The sequence below is a fragment of the Bombus bifarius genome, unplaced genomic scaffold (assembly GCF_011952205.1).
Source record: "Bombus bifarius isolate JDL3187 unplaced genomic scaffold, Bbif_JDL3187 scf7180000007996, whole genome shotgun sequence".
NCBI classification, from domain to species: domain Eukaryota; kingdom Metazoa; phylum Arthropoda; class Insecta; order Hymenoptera; family Apidae; genus Bombus; species Bombus bifarius.
In genome coordinates this window covers 1856228-1872706 of record NW_022884376.1, presented here as the reverse complement: position 1 = coordinate 1872706, position 16479 = coordinate 1856228, and the positions used below count along the sequence as shown (strand labels likewise).

Sequence of the window (16479 nt, the reverse complement as noted above, 5' to 3'; positions counted from 1 at the left end):
CAGGGACGAGTACTACACGGATTATTTTTGTTGCTGCGTTTTCCCGAGCCTAGTTCACGCGACTATCATCCTCGCGTCCTTTTATCTTCTCTACAAAGAATCGACAGTTCTCGGCCACGAGGCCTATCCAAATTTAGACTTGGACTTCTCTTAGAAAAAATAATCGAATGTGCATCGAGTGTCGCGTGGCCGACGAGGCTGATTCGTCGTTCCAGCCGAGGTTAGAGTTACGAAGCTCGACCCTCCAGCGAGGTTACGAACGGACGAAAAATTTTCGAGACGTCTGCCACGTTGTACGACGGCTTTTCACCTTCCTCACGATTGTCGGGGCTGTACGTGACGAGACTCGACGGCGCAACGAATGAATTTAAGACGAAAGCGCGACGTCAGGCACGCGACAAAGAACACACACGAACAAGTCTGCTCGTTCGCCCTCTGCGTCTCGTTCCTCGGATCTTTCGAGCGGTCACAGGCAGGCCAAATAGGTGAAGGACAATTTCGATCGGCGCCAGATCGATCCTCGAAGCGAGAGCCAACGAACGAAGCGACTGAAAATATCGTTGACGAACATCGATCCGGGAAATCAACGTCAGATAGACCCCGTGAGAAACTGCGATCCTCTTCTGGCTTCTCCATTTTCGCCGATTGTCCGCATATTCGCTTTCTCTAGAAGTTTAAATATCAAAAGAGTATTACACGCGGGGCAGTAAAATAAAATATCGCCTGTCTCTCGACCGCTTATAGCTTCCTAAATAATAATCTGAGCATTCGCTTCGAAACACAGTCGCCTAACGATTGTTCTATGATTATTTTTCAGAAAGCTACAACGGTTCGAAGATCGACAATTTTACCACGTAGGATAGTTAGACCAGATATTTTGAAACTTGGCAGACAGAAGCGCTACGCTATAGAAAGCCTCTTACCTGCGCTATTTGTCCCTCCTCTCCTTCCTCTTCTTCATTTTCTTGGGATCGCAAGGTCTGCGCCTCTTGCACTCCAATTTCTCCGGTGGACAATAAAACGGATCTTTGCAACAAACGTATTTCTCCTTGTGCGGACACGGTGGCAGCGTTGGCTTGGACGGTTTAACCGCTTTTAAGTCGTAACAAGGACAAGGTCCAGGGTGCATTTTCGGTGGAGGTGGACAAGGGCAAAGAATCACCGGGTCCGTCGGTGGTTCGGGAAGAGGCGGCGGGACGCAGATTTCTTTTTTCGCTTTACCGGACGTTCGAACTTCCACGCACGATTCTACTTCGTACTTCGCCTCGGGAATTTCCGGACAGGGTTTAGGCGAGACAAACTTCGGGGCTGGACAAGTAGTCGGCCCGTATTCCATTTTCGGCGGTTTAGCGATTTCAGGCACCTCGCACTTTCCCTTTGGTAGGCATCTGTCGTCACACTCGTCCTGTTTCTCCTTCTTCTTCTCCCGCAATTTTACCGGCTTTCTGCCGGCACACACGTCCTTCTTCTTCTTCTTCTTCTCGGGCTTCTTCTCGCAAGGCTTCACGCAGCTGCGTCTCTTGTCTTCGCAAATGTCTTCCAAATCCTTGCAACTGGGTGGTTTCGCTGTGGATTTTCTAGACTCGTCGGACGAACCGAGTAACGTCGAGTCGACGTGGAATCTTCTGTAATCGATGCTCAGAGGCGCGAACCTGGATACTGCGTGATAAGTAGACATCCCCCTCTTCCTCGGCTTATTTCGGTTCCTCTTTCGCGGATTTTTCCCGCTATTTTTGGGACAAGACGGGACGTCCTTGGGGCAGGAGACTCGCGGTTTGGCTACTTGTTGGCAAGGTGGACAGGGTTTCGGGCATGGGCAAGGCGGTGGCGGTTTAGGACAGGGGCAAGGACTGCACGGTGGCGGAGGTGGACAGGGTGGAGGTTTGGGACACTCCGCGCACGGTGGACAAGGTGGACAGATTCTGGGCGGAGGGGGAGGTGGGCAAGGAAGTGGTCTGGGACACGGAATGGGTGGTGGACAAGGTGGACACGGTGGTGGAGGTGGACAGTAGGCTGGAGGGCATGGCGGCGGACAAGGGCAAGGTTCGCAAGGCGGTGGCGGCGGACACTCTCTTTGCGGTGGACATTCGGGACACTTTGGCACTTTTGGACACCTGGGTGGCGGTGGTGCGGGAGGTGGCGGACAGGGTGGCGGACATTTGGGCGGTCGAGGTACCTTGGGTGGCGGTGGAGGCGGCAATGGAGCTGGACACCTGGGACACTTGGGAGGCCTGGGTGGTCTCGGAGGCAGAGGACACTTTCGATAGCATATCTTCGGCGGCAGATGCTTCTCCTCCGCGGGTTTTTCACAGGGCATGGGACAAGGGGGTGGGCAAGGTGTTTCAGGCTGGGGACACTTGGGGTTCTTCGGACGTGGACGAGAGCACGGTGGAGCGGGTGGCACGCATTTATCCTGTGGGATACACGGCTTCTGTCGTTGGTACGATTGTCTGCAAGACCTTCTCCGTGAACTCTGGCCTTTGCTACAATCGGGAACTGACTTGGAAGAGAGTTTGGAGGGAGGACGAGGTGGCCTTTTGCCGTGCGCTTTGCCCATCAGGATGCAATCGTTTCGAAAGAATCTCGCTTGCTCTTGCCACAAGCGTCTCGTCAATCCTTTCGATAAACGCACGATCTTCTCGCTATCCTTCGATAGGGCGGGTGTAGCGGTAAAGTTCCTCGCGAACGCCAGGCTCGCGTTAGGTATTTTCGACGACGCCCAACTGCGCCCATTAAGAACGTACGATCCCAAAGAGTATCGACTTCTGGTTCGGAAGTTACCAAGCATCGCGGTGGAAAGCTTGAGAAGAGGCCTTAGCAACGGTGCGTTTAAATCGTATTTGGCCTACGACGCAGACAACAGAGATTTTGATCGATAGAGGATCGTTTAGTCCGCCGCTATCTCCACGTACCCTCTGTCTCTCGGTGCGCGTGACGCCCAACGCCTAACATTTTTTCGTTTTGCACGGTTTCTTCGCTGGACACTTAACGCAAAACGGCTTCTTTTCCGGCTTCGGTTTCGCGGGATAGCCCGGTGGACCCATGGGCTTACAGGGGCCCTTTGGCGGATGGCAAGGGCTCTTTTTCGGCCAATCCGGCGGATCCTCGCCGCAGTCCGGCTCGCCCAATCGTAGCTGCCGCCTCTTTCTCCCTACACCCTGGATACATCAGATCGCGTTTTGCTTAGGTCTCTCGTTTCTCCTCCGATCGCTCGTTGCAAACGCCTTGCCTCTGGCCCACCTCCCTCCTTCGCCCACGACCGAATCGAACGTGTGTTACGAATGGAAAGTAAAGGATGATGGTATTCGAAGGAGATGGCTATCACGATCGCAAGGCGAAATCCGCCGCGAAACGATATCTTATCGACGATCTTCTATAGTAGTATTAGACGAACGATGGTAAACGCATAGGCAACAAACGTCTCGTATCTTCGATGAATTTCAAGTGGTTGCCATTTAAACGCTTAAACTAAGGGGATTCGACGCGTCGTTCTTCGACGACAACGACTCGAAAAGATCCTTAAACGACGTGCCATCGTACGAACGACTCCGTGGACGCAAGTCCATGTCTTCGTCTCTGGAAACGCGTTTATTGGGGAACTCTTTCTGCAGTTGGCCATAGTCTAAACCAATCTCGTCCTCGTATTCCTCGCCTTGGGGGAAGTAGTCGTCGTTGCTGATTCTGTCCTGTTCCAAGAGTACCATGTCTCGATAGGAACTGGCGAGACCGTCGAGGATTTGGTTCTTCGTGACGTGGTTGAAGATCGAGTTAGAGGTCATTGACAAAGGGCCCCTGTTTCTTCGGTCCGAGGCTCGCGCGCTCGATCCCTTGATTCCGAGCGAACCGATGCTCGCCCTCTGCGGGGAGAGAGGATGATCCGACATTTCGATTGATTTATTTTCTTTTTTTTTTTTTCAATTTTCACGATTAAATTTGGAAATGAGGAAGAGGCAGAAGGGAGGTGGAGCCATAGCGACGAGTCACGGTTTCACGCGCTGCTCGATCATCGTTATCGAGTGCTCGCGACCGATTCGAGAGATGATAAACTGTAATGTATTGAACAAAGATACTTTGTTTTTTTTTTTTTTTGAAACTTACTTGGACAGCGTTACCGTTCCGATGGTGTCTGGCCAGGGTGTCTGGCGTAACCTGCGGCTGGAATTAAAATCAAAGCACACAGATGGATTTTTTGTACCTTCTTTAAACAATCGGTGTACGAAAGAAACGCGTGTCGATAAAATGGAATCGAGCTATATACGTGACTTTCGGAAAATACGTTTATTCACGTTACAACTTTCACGCACGCTACATATAATTTTCGTTCGAATATTCCAAGATATCGGGACAAATATACGCGAGATAACTCGCGGTTAGATAACCGACGTTCAATAATTTCGGAAGTTCTCGTTACGATAAGGACACGAAACGTCAAAGGCATTCGAGTCGAGAAGACCAACTTTCCTCGTCTTTTCTTGCCGACTACGCTGCGAATTGATGGAAACGTCGTTCGACTCGTCCGTCTTACAAATATCCTTGTAATCGGAATCATTATTCGCGTTAATTTTCGAGTCGAAGGTAGAGTATCTTCGAAAAGATCCACGTCCGGTTCCACCCGATTTATCGTCGTCCTGAGGACATCCTGGTGCCCGAATTACCGGTGGACACTTGGCTTTCTCGCTTTTCTTTGGTTTCTCTTTTTTCTTCGTATCGTAACTCTCCTCCTTCTTCTGGCAACACGTATCAGCCGTCGTCTTCTTCTTCTTCTGTTGCTTCTTGCACCGTTGGCCGTGAGTTTCGTCGTTCCAAAGTTTGTCACAAGGATCGTATTTCGCTTCTTCCTTGTACTTTTTGCACGTTGGCCCGTGGTGTTCCTCCGATCTGCAAGGCTTACAGGGATCCTCCGCATCTTCGTCACAGGTTGGCTGCTTCTTGCACTCGTCTCGTTTCTTACACTCGTCTCGTTTCTTGCACGCTGGCGGTTCGTTCTTCTTACCGCAACTCTTAGCCGCATCCACCCCTTTGCATTTTTTCCTTTTACATGTTTCATCTTCCTTCTTCGACTTCTTCTTGCCGCAGATTTTCTTCAGTTTATCTTTCATCGACAACTTGCAGTCGCTGTCGCTGGACGAGAATGAAATAGACGTTGGGGTAGGGTGCTTCAAAATCGGTGCCACTTCCACGTCGGTGAACAGAGACTCGAGATTGTAGGAAACTAGACTCGATAGCGAATGCGATCTTTGTCCGTTGATCTTCAAATTCTCCAGGAATAAGGCGATCTTGGACGATATCTTTTGCGTCGATTCATTCTCACTCGTATCGATTTCCGACTCGCTGTTGCTCGTTGTCGTTGCTCTTCCCTCGATTATGTCGCAACTAGAACTCTCTGTCGACTGTTGCACTATCGTTCGATTCTCCAATTGCTCGAGAGATCTCGAGTTCTCCACGATCATCGAGCTCTCCGTTCCCTCTAACGAACCAGCGGCTAAATCGCTTACGGAAGTCGAAACGTTCGATCTATTCTCTCGATAACTCCTCCTTCTACGAGATTTATCCCGACTCGATTCCCCGAGTATCTTTTGATTCGCCGCACAATCGATCCTGTCGATTCTCCAACCGCCCAACTTGCCGTAATAATCGTCCGCGAGGTCGTTGTTCCGAACCTCGAAGAATCTCGAGAAGAAATTCGTAAGGGGTTTGCGTCTCTGTCGAACCAAACCGTACAACATCTTAGGCTTCTTGTCCGACAAAGCAGCTGGAATCGTCCAGTTTTTCGACTTCTCTACGTTTCTCGATCGTTTTTCCACTTTAGTCGTCGTTTTCTCTACGATCTTCGACTCGTTACACCTTCTCGCTTCGTTTCTCTTCCGATCGCACCTTTGCGACGCCGCTCGATTCTCGTTGTCTTTGAACAATTTCTTCTTCATGGTTTGCTCCGACGACGTCGCGTTCAATTGTTTGCCATCCTTCTTCGTCGAACGATTCTTGTTATCCATTCTCTCTAGCGCGTGGCTGTTCTTCGTCGTCGCAGAAATTTTCTCCGCGTTTCTCCGTGTGCAAGCTTTCTCGAAATGTACGGCAAACTCGGCGATCGGACTTCTCGAGTCTAGTTCGCTTTTAACGTTGCAAGATAGCGCGATGTTCGAGTACCATCGTCGCGTGGAAGCGACGTCGTCGTTATTAGAACGAGTCTTGACAAAGTAGTTCACGAAATCGGGAAACTGTCTACAGATCTCGGAAACGATGCGGCCACTGTGCTGGAACGTAGCGGGCCCCATTTCACCGAGAACTCTAGGACCTCGCAGATCGTTAGCGCACGCGTGGTTCCCCTGAGAACAGACGGAGAGACGATTTCAAGGTCGTTGGTTCTTTTGCATCGAACGTTTTACATCTCTTTTCTATACTTTTCTCTTTGGATAATTCCTCGAGGTAAAGGAGGGGATAGAGGATGGTAATTAACCCTTTAACAGTGTCGTTCAAGAATTCAGAATAAACGAAAAGCGTTAGGCCACTCTTTACGTTTAAACACTTTGACTGCCACGCCGAAATCAGGCGTTTCGCTCAGGACGCCACGCGAGTATTTTTATTGTTCAAAGCATATAATGGCAGAATAACGATAAATCGACGATGTCGGACAACGTTCTTCTCCAATGGATTGTTTATCTTATTGATGGCGATCACGGATGACCGTCGTGGCGCCTTGGTAACAGTCGATCGCGACATATTGTAGCAAGGCTTCGTTTATTTCAACAAAACATTCGCGTTTGTTATTTCGTCGCAAGCAAAACGTGCGGAATGTTTCGTTGAAACGTGTAGAAGATATCGGTAAACGGTATTTGCTCGTTCTATGTATAATAACAAGGTATGTTCACACTCGTAACTTCAATTGTACGATCATAAAGCGGCATTTACGATTATTTTCTAAGATGTGTTTGTAATAATATTCGTAGATTACCCCTCAAAGTAAATTACCCTTCTCATTTTCTTTTATCGATGTTCTAATAAAAACGTTTAATCGTTAAACGGGCACTTTTTATTTCAAAGTATCTTCTATTTATCGGTTATATTCGAAATGCCCTAACTGTCAATTTTCATACAATTTTTACAATTGTAAGAAGTTGAAGCCGTCCGGTCACCGATGACTACCGTGGCGTTACGGGAGAAACCGTGACCGGTCATGTAGTATGACCAACGTGGCAGTCAGAGTGTTAACAGAATTCCAATGTTTTTCTTTGCCGCGCAAAGATTAACTTTTTCCAATTTTCGAACAAATTTCGTAACAACAAATTTCGAACAAACAATTTTCGTCAAGATTACCCACATTTTTTATGTCGCGCACGCAAAACTACATTTTTCTAATAAGCAACGAGCGTTAGAATGGAATAAATCGAGCAAATTAAAGCTTTGGCTATATTTCCTCCGACTACACTGTTGAAGGATTAACACTTTCTCCAAGGCAAACTTCGTACAACAAAGAAGCGTAACGCGATGGTCGATCGTAAGGAATTTTAGGAATTTTAACAGCGAAAGGGTTAAGTAACATCGCAAATACTTGGACGTTTATTTGGCGGATTTAACGTGTTCAAAGCCCCGTCCATCGTCTCTCGTCATGATGCATTTTCTAGGGGACAGGGATATGGCAAAAAGAGGCGCGCGACGCACGAACGTGATCCGCATGCCGTTAGCCGAGCAACGATTCGAGGCAAAAGCAATCCCTCGATGTTTTCCCTTCTTTTTCTTTTTCACCAGTTACATCTGCTCCTACCGCCTTCTGTTTCGTAACAGAACTCTAATCGACGTTCTTCTTTGATCTTTGGAAAATTAACTTGTCGTGTCGACTCGAGCCTCCGCGACGTTGCTTGTATTTCAAACTTTCGGATCCTCTGTGGTCGTCGAGTTGCACCGCGAGAATATAAACGCACGAACTTGTCTTTGCTCTTTTCGACCGTCTTTCGAAGTATAAAAAATCACACGAAACTCTGTCAACCGGTGGAATATTTTAGCGCCGCCTCGTCAGCTTCTCATCCCTATCCTCCTCCTCATCCAAATGGTCGCCATCGACGCGATTACAAGTGGACGAGACGCGCGATCGCGTTTAAATCGTATTAATACGCGCGAAACTCGACTTCGATTCAAGTACCGATTTACGATGCAAACGTGTTCGATCGAAATTTCGTCAATCCTTAGGTGAAATAAGGACGTTAAACAAAGATTCTTACCTGCGATTCCATCGTTGGTCTCGCAAACTGATTCGTAGCGCATTCCTCGGCGATAGGCAGCTGACGCAGGCTTCTGACGAGCTCTTCGGTCGCATTCTTTGTACGATACTTTTATTTGTTTAATTTGTTTTATTTATCTCTGTGTATATATATTAGTAGAAAACGTTGAATTACCTGGTTTGCATTTGACACACGATTCGAGAAGTACGATGTTTGCAGATGTTCGCCGCTCTTATTCGATCTCGATTTCTCCAGCATCGTCAGCATCCGCGAATTCTGTTGGAAATTTCAATTCGAGAGATTTCGGTAGGAAGGCGATCTACGAGAGAGAAGACAAAGGAAATATGAAAATCTTACCGCGGTATTTGCGGCGGTGCTACTGTCCTTGAAGTTCTTGATTTTCATCGGTGTTAAATATCGTTTATTTAACGCGGCCACGTCATAAAGTGCGAGTACGTCGAGCTTCGAGGTTTGTTTCAACATTTGCGAGAGAGATCGTCCTACTTCCCCTGCGCCTCCAATAACCGCCGACTGTACAAACGATACGAGTATGAGAAGATATTTTCCATTTTTTAACTGCGAAACGTCTGATCGAGAGATGTCTTTCAGCCGAGGACGCGTCGTATATTAGATTTATTTTTTATAGTATTCGAGATACCTTGATGTTCTCTTCACCAGCATGATATTTTCGCTGACCGATAGTTTTCACGATGGACTTGGCGGCCCGGGAAAACATTGTTATTCCTGTTGGTGTATTACTGGAAATTTTTGTAACGCCTTCATTGGGCGTCTGACATGTCCAAATTGCGACTAATGGGCCTGGTTACCAAGTGAAACGTTGCATTTGTTTTCCGAGATCGTTTGACAGTGTGCATCGGGAAAAACAAAATCGTAACTCCAATGAACGCGTTTGCAATGGATCCGAGAGGCTATCGTGTATACGCACATAATCGCGTACGTATTTCGAAGAAGAATTTCTCTATTTCGTACCATTCGAGAAGTCTTTCTCTGAGAAACGCGAAAGAAGGTTTAAATAATACGCGCCTTTAAGAGTTCTTTCAAATGCAGCCATCTGGCAAACACGTATCGAACGCATACGTAATCGTAGATTAGGTCGATAACGAAGCGCGCGAAACAGTAACCTGCATTATCGTTGGAAGGAAATAGCGCGAAGCCGAGTTTGCAGATTATTTTATCGATCGAGTTACTGTCCCGTCGCAGATACGCAAATTAACGTTTTATCGACCGAGTCGGAACTTTAATCACCGACGAGGTACAGAATGAACGTGACACCGGACGTTCGATTCTTTACCGTGTCCCACGTTTTGTGGCTCGCACTATATCATATTCGTATCGCGTACAACATTATCGATTCGATACAGTAGTGGTTCGAATTGAAACTAAATTCTCCTATGAAATTAAATAAGGTATAGAACAAGACATTTCGCGCATGAAATGTAGAATTCTCTGCTTCTGCGATGTACTCGATGTTGGAGTAGACTCCGACTGTGTTACGACACAACCTATTACCAATTAACGTCACATCGAAGCTCGCTGTAAGACGTAATTCGGACAAGTACTCGTCCGCTTTCCGCTCTCATTCCTCCCATTTGCGTATGTCTGAGCTAGTCTCCGCTCGTTTCCGCTCGACCAAATTGAAGATCGCTTTGCGACGATTTACATAAGCGAACGAGATTTTACTCGAATCTTTCGTCAACCGTGCGATCCTTAACATTTTTGATAAACCAAGATGCGAGACATTTGAATCAAGTTGAAGTCTATCGGTGTCAGCCAATATTCCTTATCGTTTTGTCCTGAGTGTCTTATCGTTTATCCTTAATTCCGTCCATCTTCCACTCCTCTTAGTTGTTACATTCGCAAGTTAGAATAAGTGAAACGTAAAAAAATCAGAAGAACTTTGAATTTTCTTTGCGAATATTCATCGAGGATATAAATAAACGAATCTAAATAAATGTCTGTAGACGTTCGAAAATTATGAGAATTTGATGTCATTTTTTAGAATTCTAGCGAGTATAGCGATACGACGTCGTTCCTTGCATTTTTTGCGATACTCGGAGTATCCAAGTCGTTCCCAAGAATTTATGCCACCTCCTATGCCATCGTGTTCTCCTGGTACGAAATCGTCGTTGTTGGTCTAGAACTTTTAAAGAAGCCGAAAAATGTCAACTTCTAAAAATTTCAAAGAAATTCTTCAAACATCGCGTTATGTCCACGTTATGTGGCAGAAATTCTGAAAATTTTCTCAATCTTTAACAAATTCCACGAACTAATCTAATCCTGACCAGGGCTGTTTTTCGAGGTTCGAGTTTCCGAACTTTGTTTCAAAGTTCCACCGCTCTGCTTCTCGTTAAAGCATTTGGATTGGTCACTCTAGGATCGCCGGAGAGACCATTAAACGATCAAGCAGTTGATTAAGTTTGACCAAACGTTTATTGAAACGTTTTAGTAATGTAGAAGCACGTAAATTATACAAATCGCACGACTCCATCGTTAATATCGATATAACGTAATTGATATAATGCCGCCGGTTTTATAATATTCATACAAATTAACAATTTATACAATACTATTTAAAAATAATTAATCTACGCAAAAATACAATACTTTTTAACTTATATACTTCATACTGCGAGTTTTACTGTATTGTTGTAATTAAATACTTATAAATTATGTTTGTAAATCTATTTGCAAGCCGTTTTAAAACTATATATATATATATAGGTATATATGGAGGATTTGAAAAAAAAAGGTTATACAGAAATAGATCTTTATAACACCGACAAGATACTAGTATATTGAATCGATGACGTCGTATACGGCACGGAAATGGTATAGGGGTCAGGCCGGCCAGAAAACCCCCAAAACGTAGAATATGAGAAAGCGCCGTGTCACGGGTTTTTATCAGCATAGAATCGATTTTCTCGCGGCGATTTCCTTACGGACGTTACGAGTTTACGATCCGTTGACCACGAGGCGATACGGTCAAACGTTTAGTTGAACACGCGGTAAGACGCCTGTACGCCGATCATACAGCACGGCTGCACGGGTGGTTGCCCGGTAATAGGCGCGGAACATGGTTGAGCGTCGTTTAAGATTTATATCGTGTGCCGAATCGTTTATGCAAAAATCCTGGAGGGCGGGCAAACTCGAGTGTGCGTCGTTCGACTGTAGTTTTCACGGAATTGGAGCGGACGTGGTTTTCTGGTGCAACTCGAGAGTCTCCGCGTTCTCTGTGACAGGCGATACGAGTAATCCCTATTATCCTGGCCGGCTCTACGATTCTCGGAGGATAGCGCAGAGGATATGTCCGCGACAGTGGATTCGTACAGCCAGCGAAAAAGTTTCTAAATTGATTTCTACGACCGGTACGACGCGTTTTCGCCACTGAGCCGTTGCCGAAATTAGCTTAGCGAAAAAGGCAGCTAACGAAGGTCCAGAATCCTGGCCAACGAATGGCTTTCAACGGCATGCAGATATGTCCTCCCTGCTGCGTCGTTCAGGGGCTGTGAGCGATGGCTCTCCTCGTGATTCACATTCGCCAGCACCGAATCTATAATTTCCACTTGTTTCTAGTTGCTCGAAAAAGAAATAAAAATAAAAACCGAATGGGATAGTATATGGAATATCGAGTGTTAAGAACTTTTGTTCAAAATCTTGTATTCAGCAATGAAGAATGTAAGAACTATTTGCTACAACTTGCTACAACTATTACAAATCTTATATGCTACGAGATATACGAATATAATACAATGGTAACGCTAGGAATTGTTAACGCAACGGAAATAGTAACGCACGAGAGATTTCGTAAGAAGAAATTAAGTACAGGAGTGATACGGGTTCTATTTTATTTTACATTGTACTCTGGTTTTCGACGTAGTGGAGAGGCTGACCTATTTGAAGGTCTCGCAGCTTGTCCTTGGATGACTGCTGATATCAGGTATCCCTGATGATGACAACAGGGGTCGCGTTCGCGTACCTCGGGTATGGAATACGGAACAGCGATAGATACAAAAGTTGTTAAGAATTATATCGATAAAGGAGCAAGACGTTGGTAGGTTGCCACTACAAACGTCACGTTTATTTCGTAGCTCGGTGATATAATCAATGACGAATCGTCTGTGATAATTCCTACGTTCGCCATAGGGAAACGCAAACAGCAGTTAAGGAACACGCTGATTTTTTTGACAGTTCGGTATTTCGTAAACCAGCACGCAAACTTCCATTCAACGTCACGTCTATCCTTCTATCGTTCTTACTTAATGCTCCGATTCGAATTTGTCGCCCATAACTCGCGTTCGGATCGTTCAATGAAACGCTTATCAACCAAACTAATTTAATTAAGAAAGAACGCAAGCTCGACGACATCAAATTAACCGAATCGAATGAATTATCAGTTAGAACTAGTTACATCGGTAAATTAATTTCGTAGCCGTTCGAACGAGTAGATTGTTAGTCGCAATTAGCAATTAAACGACGTATAATTAAACGTTTTGAATCGTATTAGCTCGTGTTACCGCTAAATAGGAAATCTACAGAATCAAGGCAACGGCAATAGAAGCCATAGACACTCTTTATTCAATTACACATTTAACGCTCTCTCTCTCTCGTTGTGCGACGCGCAGAACAAATCCTTCTTCGGTCTAATATCCATCGTCGGACCAAGTGATCGTGTAGTCGGGGTACTTCTTTTTCAGTAGACCAACAGTCATTTCGTGATCTGCCTTTCCGAAGCCCTGAAAATAAAGCAGCCTTTTTTTCGTTTCTGTTATCAGAGATGTCGTAAACCGTGGATCTTCCCAGTTTACGAATTCCGTACAGTGCTTTGATCCACGAAACGCAGGGACGACGCGAAGCGATCTGTTTCCAAAGTACACTCCACTCTGATTCGTGGAATAAAGAAAAAAAGACACGGTACCCCCAGGCAGCGTTAAAATTGCTTCCCCTCGAGGTCTCTCCGACCAGATTCGGGAAAGCCATTTTTCCAAAGTCCACAGCCCCTCCCAATAAACCTCGTTCAACCCATCGAATATCATGGTTGCGATGTAATAAGGTTTTATGCGAATTTCGCTGATCTTATCGCGCGCCTACTCCATCCCAGTCTTCAAAGTGGAATAATTAGTCTACAACGTAGGCCGTTTAAGATCAGGAACCCGGTGAATGATCATCGGCGCTCCGAGTTTTCCTTACAAACACAGTTTCAGGCGAAATTCGATTTTATCTACCACGCTCGCGGATTTACTTTTCATCTAATTTCGATTCAGCCTTGAGCTTCGCTTAACGAGAAAATCTGTGCGATTTATTAGCTTTATCGAAGTTTTTCTGATACATGGACGTAATAAAATCCTCGTTCGCATTATCTTCGTATTATCGACGAGTTTTCCGGCTCTAGACGCGAGTAAAATTACATAACGAGAAGAAAGTCGCACGAGCCTGATAGAGGAGCGTCGATGTGGACGATGTCGGAGTTAGAACATTGGTAGGTTATTAGTAAATTAGTAGCATGTAAAAGAACGAAGAGTTAGCCGATTAGATCGAGCTAGACAGAGAAGTTCGTTAGAACTCATTAATCTCTGCATTTACTTGGGAGTATCCGTAGACTTTGATGATCTTTTCGTCCGGGTCGTGCTCGATTCTTCCACCCCCGTGGCACTTGCAGCTCAAATAACGAATCGTATCCACATGATCGGCAACCTCGTTAAAAATGTTGGCTAAAGCAACAAAGAAAGAGGATGCGATTAGTACGAAGGTTAATTTAAGAATCAAGATTTTAATTGTCATTCTTTTTCCATTTCTTAAATTGATTTCTCGTACAATAACATATATTTAAGGACATATTTAAAGGAACATACAAATAATATAGAACGATGGTGCAAGGATCGCCTCGAGAGCTGCTTCGTTATCTAAATATTAGTACACGAGCATACTCTTGAACTAATTTTTCCTGCTCTTACTTTAATTTAAAATAGGAAGAAATTATCTTCCGCTAATCAGAACGATGTATAGACTATTTCTTCAGATTTTGTTAAAGTTTAATGTTTCGAATTAACGTAAGAGTTATCGAACTTTCATCGATATCGTCGCGAAAGATTTTCATCGCGTTACAAATAAATCTTATACGTTCTCTATCTACGAGTAACATCGTGAACAAAAATTTTCTCTCGTAAAGATATGCGTTAACAAAATAGTAGTAGCTTCGTAAAGCGTTGTTCTCGATAAACATGTTTAGTCGTTATAAAAGCAATAATATTTAAGATCGTTGAAAACTTTCGCCCAGTGCTATAACTGGCCGAGGTAATCCAACGACGATAACATTTTTACGAAGGCATTAAAACAAAGAAACAGGCAGTCGACGAACGAAACGAAAGGGAATTCGATCCAGTCGTTTCGTCGCATAATGCGCCGATTAAATCTTTACAGCTCGTACGCTAGTTCCGCTTCGAGAAATTTTATTCCACTTGAAAACTTGGCAAATTAAAGACCGTCCAGAGTATTGATAAAAAATAAAAACAAAAAATATAAAACGTGACAAAATTTGGAAATAAAAAGCTTGATATCTGTCAGGTTTGAGGATGAACATCGAGTCGATGGGCCATTCCCTTTGCGCGTATCCGTTTGCCATGTAAAAATTGGATTTCTCATTGTGCGATATCTCGCGCGAAAATTCATTTCCGCAATCTCCGCTCGTCGATGAAACGGAAAACCGATATCTTTCTGATTGCTAGAAATTAAATAACCGTACGATTGCCAGTTATATATATATATATAAATGGAAGATCAACATTTCCATCGTATTTGACGATCCAAAACTGACTGACATTTCCAGTCGGAAGTCGAAACGAAGGTTCCATTATGGGTTCCCTGTTTAATTTCGCGGTGACGGCGCGAAAGTTTCCGTCTCGTTCGTGACTAATTAATGGAATAATTTGCGCCACGCGTACCGAATAAAGTCTTGGAATAACCGAATAGATTGTACGCCTGCAGCATGCATCGCAATAATCTCCGGATGCTTCGTTGCAAATGTCGTCGTGTCTCTTAAGACATTCGCTTTGAAGACGATGAAGTAAAAATCAAAATTGGGGCTCGGCTAAACTTTCGCTTCATTGTGCATCTTTATGGACGATACGTTGTGGACTTTATGCATTTGTAACGGCACGTGAGTAGAGGACAATTCAAATCACGTTGTTGTTTCGTCTCGGAGTATCAAGATCGTTAGGATACACGTAATGTAACAATAAATAAATTCCGGGCAAAACAATGTCGCCGCTGCGTGCAACCGTCGAACAAAGACGAATTTGAATTTTCCGACTCTGCCCCGACCAGTATAAGTAAACGGACGCGATCGCGAGCGAATCAGTATACAGGGTGGTTGGTAACTGATGGTACAAGCGGAAAGGGGGTGATTCTACGCGAAAAAAGAAGTCGAAAATATAGAATAAAAATTTCTTTTTTTTTTAATTTCTCCATCGAGACAGTGAGATCCTTAATTTCTCCATTTACAGTGAGATCCGTTATAACGAGACGCGATAAGGTGCACGCGTACCGAGTGAAAATTCAAAGTCGATTTTCTCGAAAACAAAGCCTCGAACGAAAAATTTTTATTCTATATTTTCGACTTCCTTTTTCGCGTAGAATCACCCCCTTTCCGCTTGTACCACCAGCTACCAATCACCCTGTATACCGAGTATCTACGAATTATCGATCGAGTTATCAGCGAGCAATTATACACTGTCTTATCGAATACGTTTGTACGGACGTGTCTCGCCATTATTTATATTTACTAATTTATTTCATTCTTTTAAATATATCTGACGCGTTGCAACAGCAAGATCTTGTTATTCTATATTACAATCCTCTACACATTTGTAGTATCGGGGAGAAGGGCCTAGGAAACGTCGAGCTAACTACAGACAATGTCGGGAGAGCCGAGGCGCTGTCGGCTCCATCAATGCATTACCGGGTCCTTCAGGTAAATAGCTTTGCCGAAAAGACCTACGTGACCCTGGCTACGAGCGTCTGTAGAACACGTGTGCGGTGGGCCTAGCAAAAGACAATAGAGTGCTACAACGGCCAGAGAGTCAGTCGAGAAGCAGAGTGCGAGTTGAGCGGACACGGAGTGTGAGTCGGCGTGCGACGATATTGTAGTCTGTCCTTTCGTTATCGAATATCACTTATTAAAATACGTTAAACTTTGAACTCTACCATCATCACTCGTCCTTACTCTAAGAAACCATCAGTTACTACA

The 16479-nt window shown here is 44.8% G+C and overlaps 2 protein-coding genes across 2 annotated transcripts in view; both read right to left on the bottom strand.

Moving 5' to 3' along the window:
- Positions 1-928: 928 nt before the first annotated feature.
- Positions 929-9048, bottom strand: LOC117206105 (uncharacterized protein C6orf132-like). The gene is made up of 6 exons (XM_033445112.1): positions 8875-9048; positions 8574-8747; positions 8391-8492; positions 8217-8312; positions 4099-4155; positions 929-2845 (listed from the first exon to the last, which is right to left on the bottom strand). Exons 1-6 carry the CDS (start codon positions 8950-8952, stop codon positions 929-931), a joined length of 2424 nt encoding a protein of 807 aa, XP_033301003.1. The 5' UTR covers positions 8953-9048.
- A 3741-nt stretch (positions 9049-12789) lies between these two features.
- The window catches only part of LOC117206009 (14 kDa phosphohistidine phosphatase-like), a 63102-nt gene continuing 59412 nt past the window's right edge, over positions 12790-16479 (bottom strand). The window contains exons 3-4 of the mRNA XM_033444931.1: positions 13818-13945; positions 12790-12970 (exon numbers count right to left, since the gene is read on the bottom strand). Coding sequence (XP_033300822.1) covers positions 12878-12970; positions 13818-13945 — 221 coding nt within the window. The 3' untranslated portion in view covers positions 12790-12877. The remainder of the gene's footprint in view (positions 12971-13817; positions 13946-16479) is intronic.

What these genes read in the sequence shown, in the direction of transcription:
- LOC117206105 (XM_033445112.1), bottom strand. Translation starts at nt 8,952, where the DNA reads ATGTTTTCCCGGGCCGCCAAGTCCATCGTGAAAACTATCGGTCAGCGA. An exon ending in GCACCGCCGCAAATACCGCG is followed by an intron (nt 8,493 to 8,573) that starts GTAAGATTTTCA and finishes AATTTCCAACAG; the next exon opens with AATTCGCGGATGCTGACGAT. An exon ending in GTGTGTCAAATGCAAACCAG is followed by an intron (nt 8,313 to 8,390) that starts GTAATTCAACGT and finishes TATCGTACAAAG; the next exon opens with AATGCGACCGAAGAGCTCGT.